General features: G+C 40.1%; 1 protein-coding gene across 3 annotated transcripts in view; it reads right to left on the bottom strand.

The window, feature by feature from the left end:
• Nucleotides 1–14,446, bottom strand: part of robo1 (roundabout, axon guidance receptor, homolog 1 (Drosophila)) — a 226,089-nt gene that overhangs the window by 196,056 nt on the left and 15,587 nt on the right. For all 3 annotated transcript variants that reach the window (XM_065960089.1, XM_065960085.1, XM_065960087.1), the window contains exon 2: nucleotides 6,729–6,853. In XM_065960089.1, coding sequence (XP_065816161.1) covers nucleotides 6,729–6,816 — 88 coding nt within the window. In that variant the 5' untranslated portion in view covers nucleotides 6,817–6,853. The remainder of the gene's footprint in view (nucleotides 1–6,728; nucleotides 6,854–14,446) is intronic.

The raw sequence follows: 14,446 nt of genomic DNA, 5'->3' as shown, positions 1-14,446 counted from the left end.
CGGCCTTCCCTAAGTCTCTCCTTACTCCTTGCACTAACTGGGTTATAGATCCAGCTGTAAACAGCACTGAGCTGAGGTTCAAGGTGAAGTCACGATGGATGCATGTGAAGCTGTTTCCTGAAGGTGAAGCATAAAGAAATAGCACACTCAAGAGCCCAGGACATCAAATTTCAAGCCCGGGAGCAAAACATGAAAGAAAAACAGAAACAAAGCTGGCAGTGGCTGTACACAAAGACCAACCCCCTAACACACACAAACACACACCTCCATGACAAAAAAGAAAGACCCAGACAATCAAAAGGGAGAAAATAACAATAAAACAAATGTCCTGCTCCTCCTGGAGCAGATTTCTCATCATTAAATGATGGCCTGAGGGCAGAGGGAGTGTGATGAGGAAACAGTGGCATGTGCCCCGCTCTGTAATTAAAAGGTGTCCGGATGGAGAGACAGAGAGAGGATGATAAGCACCGGGCTCTGTGCCTCAGGACACACCAATATTGTCAGACACTTTCAACAATAAGCTTACCTATTTTTTTTTTTAGAAAGAAACAAAGACAGCAGACAGATATCTAGTGTTTCCAAAATAAATCACTGGAGTCGTTCTCGGAAACAGGAAAGCAAAAAAACAAAGAGAATATATTTACTATTACTATTATATTTATTATAAAAATGTACTGTATCAGTCAAAGACAAGAACGGTTGAAGGTGTAAAATGTATATTTTTTACACTAAAATATCTAAATTAATTAAAGACTGACTAAACCTATGTTATATTTTTTTATGTTGAGTACTTACATGACCTGAAATATTTCCAACAGTTATCAAAGCCAAAAATGAACTTAATTTTAGAGTTTCAATGGGACGTGTCTTTCGTGGCAGCCGCCAGACACGCCAGGCACAACATGACGGACACGACATGTTTATCATTGCCATGGAAACACTGAATGTTATGTCAAAGACTGCTATAGGAAAGCAGAAACTGTAACTAGTCTGGGGGTCTGGACTATACAGTCAACTCAGATTGTTTTGCTGTCGAGGGTGGTGGCGGAGTAGTAGAGGGAATCGCTCCCATGATTCCCTGCCAGCCTCGACATCATCTTTTCTAGTTGTTTTGATTGAGAGCCCCCTGGTGGCAGACAGATATCAGTGTCAGTGATATACATAATTGGATGTAACCATATGTAGTTCGGAGTTTGTAAAACTTTATAATTAATAGACTTTAGCTCAGAGAGCAATAGGCTTAAGTATTGAGTTCTTCATGTATTGTATCCGAGATAACAGGTAACTCGGCAGTCCAGGAACCACATTGTTCCCTTTTAAGTGTCCAGAAGGACTTCTTTACTGTCAAAGACAAAACACCAAGTGGTAATTTCATGCCTATATAAAGGAAACAAGGAGACGTTTATGGATCACAAAAGTTATGAGTATTTATCCTTAGGAGAACTATAATGCAGATCCATTAAAAGAAATGTTCAGATTGTCTACTTAAAAAGTCAAGTAATATTCTAATCCTTCAACCTGCTAGGAAAACAACAAACTCATCCAACATACTATCTCAAAAGCAAATAAATTCCATCCTATAAGGAGTGATGGAAAACAACTGCTGCCATGCAGGATGTAAGGCCATTAGATTACAGTCATTTACACTGCATCAAATGTTCACATTAGCTAACAGCGTAGGTGTAGGTCATATGCAGTCACAACGAAACACCAGACATTTCCTGACACTTGTTCAAGCCATTTCCGTGCACGCCTCAGTAATGAGTCTGCAATCGCACCAACACGCCTTCTTTTGATTCCATTTAACACAAATACATCCGTATATCCTACTTAGGGGTGTTGAAGTAGATTGAACTGAGCACAACAAACAACGACCTTCAATGCTCAATAGAATCAGTTCTTTTAAGATAAGAAAGAATAAATGCATGGAGTCACAACTTGGATCATTTCCCCTGGCAGAGTCTGATTGGTTCGCTTTGAGAAATCAGTGCGGGCAGTGTTCAGAGGAAACCAAGTTTGAGAGTATTTGAGCCTTTTTGACAAAGCTTTTTAATATGTCTTAATGGAATGAATGGTGCCACTAAATTGTATTGTTCTGCAAAATAACAGTCTGTTGCAAGACTTTCATTATATGGAAAGCTAAATCTTCCATCCATCTACTTCTCCAGTGATGGTTAAATCTCCCTGGAGAAAGGAGAATAAAACACACTGGTGAAAGGAGGATATTTCATTTGTATATAATTACAGAACATTTCGCAGAGTGCTGCATAAAGCAATCAGGAATCACTCCTCAAAGTTGGCAAGGACAGAAAGAAAAATGTTTCTTGTGTCTGAATATTTTATTTGGACTTTTTTCATTGGTAAAAAGCTTTTGTCTGCCCTTTGCCAAGTGGAGATTGTTGTATCACTGCCAGTCAGGTTTGGAATTCTCTGGATGGGGATTGAAGATGAGAACAGTCGCAGCTGAAAAATGGCTGCAACTCCATGGAGTCATGCAACTGCTGCCAGAGTAGACTGCTTCATTTTTCTGGCTTTAGCTTCAAATTAGATCAGGCATCAGAAACGACCTTCAGATATCAGCCGAGCCAATATGCTGACTAGGATGCATGGGAGAAAAAGGCCAGTGATTAAGATTTATGGAGTGCTGCGGGTGTCAGGAGTGATACGTGTCTCATCAACGGTGAAATGAAATGTCAAATTAAATATGTGTGTGGGCGTGTGTGAGAAGATCGAATGGCTGTTTGTACACTGAGACAGAGAGACGAAGACTTTCGCATCCAATAACAGACAAAATGAGAGAATGAGAGGGAAGAGCGGGTGTCAAACAGGGTGCTTATAGTGCAGAACACTAATAAGGAGCGCGTCAGCAGGACGGCGGCGGCAGATCTATTCTCCTTGGGGCTCCATCTTGGCAGCACCTGTTATAAACTTTCTCTGCCGTCTTGCACAATTGGTTCTGTAATTTAAAAAGGTCAGCATGGCTCTTGTGTAATTCAATACTCTCATGGTGCTGTATTAACCACATATTTAATCACCCTCAGGGTGGTGTGCGAGCTGAATACTTAACAGTAAAAGAGAAGAGGTAAAACCCACAGTTCAGCTCAGTACCCATCGCTCCCACCTGATATCTGTGACTCGTGATATGTAGGAGGAGAAGCTGCTTATCCATGAGTACCGCTCTGTGTTTATACTCCAGTGGAAAATGAAACCTGCAAAACTGAATGTGCAATGCAAAGTCACTTCCCCAAGAGTCTTCATTGGAATAGCCAATGCTCACCCAAATGGATGTAAGGTCACTCTACCATATAAGGCTATCCTCACCTGCTACATATTCCAAACGTATGCCTAATGGAAGCATCCTCACTTCTGCCCCTAGGAGGGAGAGAAGGAAACGTGTGTGTGCATGGCAATGTGGGCTTCTTATTGTGTATGTGAGACAAAGATAGTCTGCATCGATTCCACCTTGGGTTTCTTGGAGACAGATTTAAGTGTCTAAGCATGTGTGTGGTATCTGCATGTACCAATCATAATAAAAAGTGAGAGGCGGTTACTCTTTTCTGAGAGAATGCTATGACTCTAATCGTGACCCTGCAAGCCTATGTGTACCCTAACTCAGGAGGCACAACATCGTTTCCACCTTTATATGACCTAAAACTTAAAAGATCTGTAATATAATATGTAATCATACATTTTAAATTGCTTTTATTATTTAAATAAGGCGTTCAATCAGTCCCCGGCTGTCAGCAGCTAAACCCCAGCACCAGGGGCGTGTCCAGACTTTTTTGACCTGGGTGGCCCAACAGGAGCACGGACTTATACAGGGGTGGCATGAAGGGTGATGTGTGCACAAGCTCATTAAAATAAATATAAATTATTAACCCTTTCTAACCTCCCCAAACATGTCTACGTTTAGAACACAAGATGATGGCAATATGACATTTGACAAGATGTTTGGGGGGGTTGCACCTGGAGTGGTCAATCACATTTCTAGGGTGGCCCATGCCACCCCAGGCCACCCCTCTGGACAGGACCCTGCACAGCACATAAACACAAACTTTGGCCACATATATTGAGGCTAGGATGGGTTGATATGCATCACAGACATGAGAGTGTTTTTTGTTTTGATTTTTAAATCTGGATTAGCTGCTCTCAATGGCTCGATCTAAGAGGGAGACTTTGATATAAATGGTGAAAGTTGCATCACATCTGTAAAGACATGACTTCATGATAAATTAGTAAGATGTGTTCCATTTCATAAGCTTCGATTATAAGCTTGATAAATGGGGATATTAGCTGTCGTATCCATTCTTACTGAATCCCTCCTGTAAGTATTGGCAATGGATATATAAGGTGCATAAATGGCCAGGATACAAACGTATTACTCAGTAACCTGAGTGTGTTAACGGTGTACCTATAAAAACCCAGATGAAGAAAATGCAGCTGAAAAAAGGGAACAGGGAGTTATTGCTTTTGGACCTGGAGGTATTTACTCTAAGGACAGAAATTAAAAGAGCTCTCTGTCTGCGGGTATGCAGAGAAATCAAATCAAAGTGATAAGTCTATATTTCTCTCTCATGAGACACAATGATAGGAAGACACACCGTCCTTGCATTTTCCGACTTTCCTATACGTATAGATTTTTTTCCGACAGTAACTTTTCAATCATGACACATTTTCAAGACGTATAATTCACAACCTAGATGTGACATCGCTCTCTCTGGTTTGGGTGAATTGTCACTGAAGCTGAAAACCGTGCTTGAGGCATCAGATGTCTTACATAAGATGAAATCCTTTTTTTTCTTTTAAACTCCAACACACTTGTTGAGATGTCATTCTGCACTTTAAATTCTTGAGGGTATCAACCTTTCTTTCTTCTCAGCTGTAACTAGAGCAGAATATGAGATGTAGGCAACAAATGATAAGGAAAGCCCTTTGGTTAGAAAGCTCTGACGCCATCAGAGTTTTAAGCAGAAGTGTCAGTTACACAAAGTGCCGAATTCAATCTTAAAATAGCTCTTAATGCTGCCAGTCGAAGGGATATGATTGAGAGCTTTTTTTTTTTTTCACCAAGGTAGAGAACTCTCACCCTTGCACACACATGCTCAAACACACATGCTCACACACACACACACACACCATTAAATCAGAGTATAGGGAGCCACACATTGCCCTACACTTGACAAGTAAATTGCTTCCTAGATTGTGTTGGCAGAAGAGAATACGGAGAGAAAGAAGTTGGTAACATGAACATGGTTAAAGAAAATGAATGAGAGGTGAAAGGCGATAGAATGAATCGAAGCAGCCAGAATAAGTAGATAACAGAGAGCAGCGAGTGTGAAATGGTCTGCTAAGCAGGATAGCATTGGACCTGTCCCCCTGTCTGACGAGAACTGGGTGGGAACGAGGAGAAATCAACACGGTGTAACTGAGATGACTGTCACACGTGGTGACAATAAAGCCTATAGGTGTTTCTCTTATCTCTGACAGAGAGACATTTCAGCAGGGCAGGAGATGGGAGACTTCACTCCTTGTAACACATTTTGTAGATTGTCCAACAAAGCCGTGGGAACACAAGAACAACTGAAACAAGAGCTGAAGGACATGGAAAAGTCTGGAACAATGCAGATTGTGTTTGAGCAAAAAAAATGTTTTATCTTGCCACCAATTTCCACCTTCATAAGAACACACATTGAGATCTTGCTGTGCAGAGTCAGAAGCTACTTTTCTTTCATTGTACCACAAGGTTCTCTTTTTTTATAATTAGAGATGTTTGAAAGATCTTAAATTCAGTCATGAATGTATTATTGAACCACAGGGTGCTTCAATAATACATTTCAGACTCAATGCCTCAGTAACCTGAACTGAAACAGCTAATCTCTAATCCTTACAAAAACCCTCCTCATGTCAGTATTGATCTCAATGCTTCCTTGAAAAAAAGTTCTTTGTTTGCAAGAGGTAGAAGAGTCAAGTTTAGGATACTTAGATTTTGCCACACCACTGACTTCAGAGTGAATTCCTGCACGTCTAGTTAAGATACAGGATAACCCAACAGAGTTTCTCGCGCCTGCATCATGATTGGATGAGGTAAAGGTTTTGTTCAAATGTATTTTTTGTACATCATCAACTCAAATGTGGACAAAGAAATGCAAATTTCAGACACCAGTGCAATCATTCTTACTAATATGACATGATTGCTGTCTGGCCAGCATGATATCACAGTTAGATTTAACAATACTCGTAACTTTATATTAACAAATATCCTACCTGCGGTCCAATAGTTCTGTTTTTCAAATCCTTATCTGAATAGCCAGGAGAATATCACAGCATTTGTTTCTCAGACAAAGTACAACCTTGAAAGGAATCCTTAAACTTATCAGAAATGGATGCACAATTTGTTTTAAAAATACAGGCTGTGATTCCTAAGGGGTCAGTTGTCTAAGATAATCTATTTTTACAATCTTAAACCAGAGAGGAGAAAAGTTGCTGATGTGTGCTTATGAACTATGTTGCAGCCCTGGTGCCCAAAGGTGATGTAGCTCCTCAAAGTACTGGCGCTGCAGAGTTTCATCGCGGTAATAAATCATTAAAGCGAGTTCAAAGGTGTCAAGCATGTAAGAGTCGGACAGTAGATCAGGCTGACAGACACACAATGATGATACAGGCGGCCCATGAAGTGTTCACCACTGATGCAACGACAAACCAGTGCAGAGAAATATGGTCAATCTTACCTGGGACTACCGGAACCTCTTCAGCCTGAGCCAGCCTGAGCAGAACCATCATGAGGAGGGGTGTGGCCCCTGACCACGTGCCACGCATTATGATGCTCACAGTCCTGGCATCACTAGGCGGCAACCTGGAGAAAGAGGTAAAAGGTGTTTAAGTGTTATTGTGATGCAGGGACATTCCTCTTTTCACCTGGACACAAAAGAAAATGTAATTTATCGTGCAAATGAATAATTAAACGCCAGTGTGCAAGAGTAAACAACAATTTCTGCAAAGCATGACCACAATACATTAAACACCCCTCTAACAGCACTACTACAGCATAGTGAATAGAAAATGGCTAACAATTATCTATTGACTTCCTTTATGTTGTAATAGGATGTTAGTTGAATCCATTATTTTAAATCCCGAGAGGATTCATTCTTTGAATGTTAAGAAGATTGAAAATCGACTCTCTCCAATGCTAAACTCTTACTCAGTCCTTCCTTTTGTTCGCAAACAAACACACACACACACACACACACACACACACACACACACACACAGAACAAATGCCTGTGTGTGTCAAATTGATTTCAGACGGGTGAGACAAAGGCGTCAGAGTTTAGTGGTGTGTGCAAGACAATGCCGCCATGCTGACATCACCTGCACGGCGGTGACAGGGACCGTCTGTAGCATGGAAATAAATCGGAGGATTCCTTGGATCAGCCATCTGTGGAACAACCTGTTCACCCTTGTTTGATTACATCCTGCAGTCCGGGCGGATTCAACCGCTCCTGGTCTTTCTCTCGGTATCTCTCGCTCTCGTTCACACTTCTCTCTCTCTCTCTCTCTCTCTGCACTGCTACGCTGTGTGATTTTCTCTTTGGGGGCCCTTTTTCCCCGGCATGACATACTTCTTAAATTGGATATGCTTCAGCTAAAATATGATGGACCTGCTTTATCAGGAATTTCCAAGGCACTACAGTAGTGGTTGAGTCTCTTCAAGCCTGGCATCTTTTCAGATCATGTAAAGAATCATTAAATCATTTCTTGACAGTAAAGATGTGAATAGGCGGTCATGAAAAGGAGAAAACACCTTAGCTAGGGGAAGCTACCTAAGCTCTCAATACCACTTGTTTTACAGCTAGGGGAAGCTACCTATGTAAGTTCTCAATACCCTTTTTTTTTTTTAACAGGGTCACATGGGATATATGTTCCCTTCTATGTCTGACCTGTCAATATATTTAAAGGTAATCAACCTTGTTATTGTTATTTGACTTGGAGGACTACTAAACTCCAGAATTGCTGAATCTGAAACTCCCAACTCTAAAGACTCACAGACTTTGAGGAGCTTTCCCAGTGAGTGTGGGAGTGCTTGTGCTCTGTCAAAGTGCATGAGAGCTCTGATGCAAACATTTTTAAGGCAAATTACACACTTTACAGACAAATTACAGACTTTCCTGTGGGTCTTCCCCAGAGTTCATTGCGAGCTTGGTGTTGTGTAAGACGTGATCTTCCACTCATGTTGTATATTGAAGCAGTAATCAATAAAATGTGTTGCCTTCTTCATAACTTTTCAGCTTATTAATATCACATTTGTAGCTTTGTGTGTTTTTTTATTAATATTGGTGTTTTTCTTTTTAAGTTTGATAGTTTTCTTAAAACTTTCAACTCTAACTAATGAAAGAAATACAAAAGAAAGAACTGGAGGTGGGCTTTTTGTCTTAAAATATAATTGTGCATCTTGTTTCCAGGCGAGAGGATTGTGTGTCCCAGTACTCGTTTTTTTTTTTTACTATCTCGAGCCCTCACGGAGTCACTCACTGACTCACCTGAGGCCACTCCAGTCCGTGATGTTGCTGAAGTAAGCGCTTGGGCTTCTTCTGTGGTACCTTTCTATAAAACCCTTCTGCCCCCTCTCTCTGTCCTTTATTTACAGTCTATGTAGGATGGGTGGGTGTAACTTGTTTAAGCCCTCATGTTGACCCAATCCATTTAATTTTAGCTAGAGTGGGAAGTAAAAATGACCTGAAGGTTCTGTTTCACTGTTTATTGTTGCTTAACACGACAAACGATTTCATGTTTTTCCTTTTTCTCTCCTTAAAACAAATGTTACCATAAAGAGTTCCAGGTATCATGGCATTATTCATCCACACATTACACAATCACAAGTTAAATATGACAAACTTCCATTCCTTTTTAATTCACACAACTAAATGGATTTTTAGTGGCGCTTTCTTTTCTTGTCTCCGTCTCTTGCCACTCTCTTGAAAGGCGAGGAAGGCGGCGCAGGCATACTAATTTACACTCATACCTTTCTCTCCCATCTTATCTCCGGGTACTCAGTGGACACGCCTGCCCCCCTTTTATATGCATTTCATGTTCCCAGAATTAGAAGAGCCTCTTAAAGATGTCAGTCAGGTCTAAACCATGGGGAGCTCATTGTTGCAGGGTGTGTTATCATAACCTTTCATTGTTCCAGAGCCAAAGAAGAGCCGAAGAATTATGTGTTCTATTTGCACAATTGCGTCATTTGCATTTGATGATAGGACCGTATTCCCTGCAAAAAGTCAGATTAAGTAGTCCCTGTAGTTAGACCGGAAGATTCCAGTGTTTTTTATCAAACAGGGTGAATGTGAACCAGTTGCACGCCAGTATCCTGGAGCAGCAGCGGACTAGGTTCCTTCATTTTTCTTGATAATTGTGTCAGATAAGCACCGCATCATCCTCTTGCAGGCAATCTGATAAATACCCAATTACCAGTCAGGAGATTGCTGTGACAAGCAACCACACAAGGGGTCTTCGGTTTCGGGAATGGGGGAAATATGGCATTGAAATGGCCTCCTAAACGCAAAAGGATCTGGACTCGTAATTCAACTCATCACTCTGTCCCATTTGATTAATGAATGGATGGATTAGCGATTAAAGAAGATTCATTCGAGCCCTCCTTTTCTAGAAAACCGCAAATATGTTACACGAAGATGCATCAAAGCCCAATCAATGACTATTCCTCTCTCAAGTCAAAGGAAATGAGCATGTTTTACAAGACTTGTCTCGGTGGCTTCCTCTGCATTCACTACCAATTCAGTCCGAGAGGAATGAAAGGCCCTTATTGTCTCTCTTTATCTGACTCAATGACTGCTGAATGGATTGAAGCCAATTAATCAGAGCAGTGACAAGAAGCATTGCTGCTGGCTCAGTGACCGACTACCACAAAAGACAGGAACCATCAGCAGAACAGTCACTGCCCACAAATTGATTTTCTGATGCCGGATTAAACCGAAGCGATGTCATTCAAATCCTGTGGTTTCTCATCCTGACACTTCCACATGACCCAAGCACTAAAAACCCAACAGAGATGAGGCTATTGGGGATGACTTATCATTGTCAGCATGGACTAACGAACACATAGCTTTACTCAGATGCACTAATGAGATTAACAGTTCTTACAGTACGCTTGAACCCGGACAAAGTTCAGGTGAAGTGTTTAAAAGACGACTTTGAAGGTAACTTCAGGGAAGATAGTTGAAGGCCTCTGAGAGTACGAATGAACTTGAAATTACCTCTGACTGGCACCTCTACTCCTGACTGCCTGATCTGTTTCTCTTTCATCTCCCACTTTTGTGCTTTTGAATCAAACTGCCCGTTCTCACACTGGCAGACTAGGTGTGAGGAGGAGGAAAAGGCTCAAACATGAGGATGGAGCATAGAAGACAGGAATACAAATACAGTGGGTATAAACATGCAAACTAGTATTTACAAAAAAGGACAACTTCTTATAGCGCAAGTTTACATTCTTATGCATTCTGATCGAACTTCTTCGCCATAAAATCAGATTTTTTGATGCATATAATGTCCAGTCTATGGGTGAATTCATAGACTGAAATAACGTTTTTGGTGGTACAATAGTGTTGTTGTGGACTGTATAAGAATGAGGTCTGTCTAATATTTCCTGCAAAAAACTGAGAATCAAATATGAAGGTCATGTAGCCAGTACGACTTACTGTTAACTATCACCTCAACAATAATCATAAAATCAAACTTCCTAATTAAGAAAGAACAGTATTAACTTACAGGATGTATTTATTGCAGTGCTGCTGTATTATAGTACATTATTTAGAGGTATTGTGACCTCATTATAACCTTTGTATTCTTAATCATTTGAGACAGAAAATTAACACTGCTGAAGAAAACTTTAATGAAATACTTAATGTAAAATGTATTCTTCCCTCACGCAAGTATTTCAGGTTTTCTCAAGAATTGTTGACAATTAAGTCTTGTTAAAAAATGTGTCACTCCTTTTTTCTTTCTGAATGCTCTTGGGGCATTCACGTCAGTATCTGATGGAGCCAACCTACAAGCTATTTAAAACCTGTCTAACTGTAATTGATATTTTTATTCTCATAGCTGGGCACACCATGAAAAGGCCCTGTCTGTATGATACTTATAAAGTGAAATTCCTTTTTTTACACTGCCCATTGTTTCTGTGTTTTTCTCTGCTGCATTAAAACACAACCACTTCTCTTCAGGTTCGATGCAGCCAAAACTGCATTTTTATGCTCGACTAGTCCTCACCCACCCACAAGAGAGTCAAGAGTTTTGTGCAATTTAAGTTCAGTGTCAACTACAAAGTTTTAGACTCTGGAACACTGCATTAACGTGTGCCTCTGTACGTTTCAAGAGTCTTTTAAAACACAGCGCTGGAGAATTCAAACAAACAGGAGCAGGTACAGGGGATTAAACACTCTATACCATGAATCATTGGCTGCAGTTCAATGAAGTAGCAAATTGTTTCATCTATTGCAATATACTCTCTTAATAAGGGATTCAGATGAGGACAAAGATGCATTATTAGCTCTGTGGGACAAGGTTCCAGCTGTTTGGAAATCCATTACTAATGTATAGGTATACTAACTTCTAAGTAATTGCCGGCATATTTCAAATACTGGTGTTGTGCCATTAAAACATATTACTTTTTTTGCTTGCAAGTTCTTATGTATAACTCTGTGGTTCTATATAACAACAGACGTCACTATAGAGGCATATTTATTCATAATTTATTTTTTATATGTAAATACATGCTGCTGTTTTTATCCTGCACTACAACGGGCCAAATGCAACAAAATTTCGTTCTTATCTGCACTGTAAAGTACAAGTTTGAATGACAATAAAGAAAGTCTAAGTCTAATATTTAACAGTCTAAGGTGCCAGATATTTTATTGCTGTTGATTATTTATAAATTTAAGTGTTTTAATCTGTGCTACATCTGAAAGAATTTATATGAGAAATATCTCATTTAGCTAATATTCTGTGGTCTTTCCATTTAATCTCATTAATATGCATCTTATTTTGAGCATATTGTGTTAATTTTTGGATCAACTAAATATTTAATGACCCCGGACTAAATCCTTTCAGTTTCCTTTCAATATGAGAAAAATCAACCGGGAATAATCCGTGTTGATGTTTGCTTCATGAATTTATAAAGCTGAGAAAGCATCTGACTTTTTCCCGTTATACTGTGTACCATTGCACTGTGACTTCAGTTGCTTAAGAATTATTAAGCAGGTGTTGAAATTCAGTAATTACTTAATCTCTTTGTAAAGATTTTTAATAAAAAATGGTGACTCTGTACCCTGCAGTCTGGATTTTAGAATGGGAAGTGTTCTTGTTTCTGTATGTATATTTTAATATTTTGAGTAATATTGACCAATCAAGTAACATCTGGCTCAGAAGAACAGTAAAGATAGAGAGCACCATACAGACATCCTGGTCATCTGGCACTTATATATTATTACAGTCTCTCTGTCATGGTCACCACTCAGTTTGCTATTTCGACTGTAAACAAGGCACTAGCAGAAAAGTTAGCTGAAAGTCGTATATCTCTAACCGCTGGCTACACTGGAATTACATCATTTCCACAGACATCGCCGTCAGATGATAGCAGATGGACTCTCAGATTGCCTCTAACTAAGCCTTAGGAACTAGTTTGTGCAGCTCAATTTCATTCCTTACTTATTCAATTTTATTCAATTTCACAAGTAAGGTCTTTTTACCTGCTCTTTTGTAATGTTAACAGACAAAGAGTAAGGTATTTTACCTGCTTTTTGTAAAGTGTCTTGAGATAACACTTGTTATGAGTTGACGCTATACAAAATAAATTGAATTGAATTGAATTGAATTACCAAACCTCTTTTAACACTGATTTTGCCAACTGTAACCCTTAAAAATTCTCGGAAATTACAGGTTGCTGTTTTGCCCTTATAGCATGTTTATTGGAAAGCAGTGGAACTAAACTGAGTACGTCTTGAAAAATAGACACACAAAATCCGATAAACAAATCAGGTGAGTTTGTGTTCTGTTGTGTTGTGCGATGTCAGCGTCATGTCATGTGATGGATAGTTCCTCTGCCTCTCCAGCACTCTGTTCTCCATGTCACCATGGCTACTCCCTGCCTCATAAAAATGCCAACACTGGATTAAGCATCTCGCATTGACAGTACATTATGCCCCTTCACTTCATTACAATAAAAGGATTAACCTGCCGGGGACCTGGAAAGTGATCGGTGGGGAGGGTGGACGACATGTGGCTGAACTGTCCTTCCCCCTTAGCGTAGATCACTTCTCTGGTGCTCCTGCAAGTCGTGTTACTAATCATCCTCACTCCTGCGGGGGCCGCGGTGCAGACAGTGGCTGCACACAGGGAACAGAAACAAATCTGAAGCCATTAGGACGCCCTGCAGTTGACTTACATAATAGCATATGCTCCATCCATTCCACAGGGAAAGATGCTGTTTCACTGTCCCACTTTCTGTTCAGCACTTCTGTTTGTAGTGTAATGAATGCTGTTCCCTAGAAATGTTTTGAATGTTTGATGTGGCCTAGATTGGAGTTATATTCTCTGAGATAAATGTTAAAAAATTGCTTTAATTCAACAGGGGTAAAGGGTCTCTCATCCAAAAATGAAAAGAAAATGATGGAGACATGAGTTAAAAAAAAAAAAAAACCCAAATAAGAATAAATTAGCAGCGCTGAAAGCACTACAGCGTGACTGAGGGGAGATGGCTCAGGTCACATGAGGCCTCCGCACAGTGATCCGTCTTCTCATGAATGTGATCTGTGATAAATTAAAAGCTGATTATTTCCTGGAGGGAGAAGCCAAGCGCTTGGCCCCCCCCAGCCCCTCAGCCCCTCTCGCTGGCGGTGATGGATTGGTCCACAGTCTGCACTATGGACCTGTCCCCACTGACTGCACAGCCGCAGACGCCACAGGCCCTAAATGCCTGCTACCAAGATGCTATCTCTCTGACAACCCTTAATTTATTTGAATAAATGCGCTGCCATCTTTTTAAAGGACAACTCAATTTTTGCATAAGACAGATTGATGGTTCTTCGTATTTTTTTCCAAGTGGTATTAACATGCAAACATCTCACCCTGTTAAGCACTGACAGAGTATAGACCTAGTTCAGCAGCTGAAAAAAAAGAGAAAGCCTGTTTCATACACATTAATAGATCTATTTTCCTATAATGCCAACAGGCATTGACAAACAGGCATTTATTAAATATGAATCCAGCTTTAATCCGTTTGAGCATCCTGAGCTTTTTAAGATTGCAAGCAGTTTTCTTTAGTTCTAATGATATGGGCTAAAAACAGCTTTAAAGCCAAAGCAGACAATCTGATTCCCAGTAAGAAAAGCCTCCCTGTGAAACAGTATTTTTGCTGTTAGAGGAGCTAAAGATTGTG

The sequence above is a fragment of the Labrus bergylta genome, chromosome 11 (assembly GCF_963930695.1).
Source record: "Labrus bergylta chromosome 11, fLabBer1.1, whole genome shotgun sequence".
Classification (NCBI taxonomy): domain Eukaryota; kingdom Metazoa; phylum Chordata; class Actinopteri; order Labriformes; family Labridae; genus Labrus; species Labrus bergylta.
Note: the sequence above shows the minus strand (reverse complement) of the source record. Positions and strands in the feature narration are given on the sequence as shown.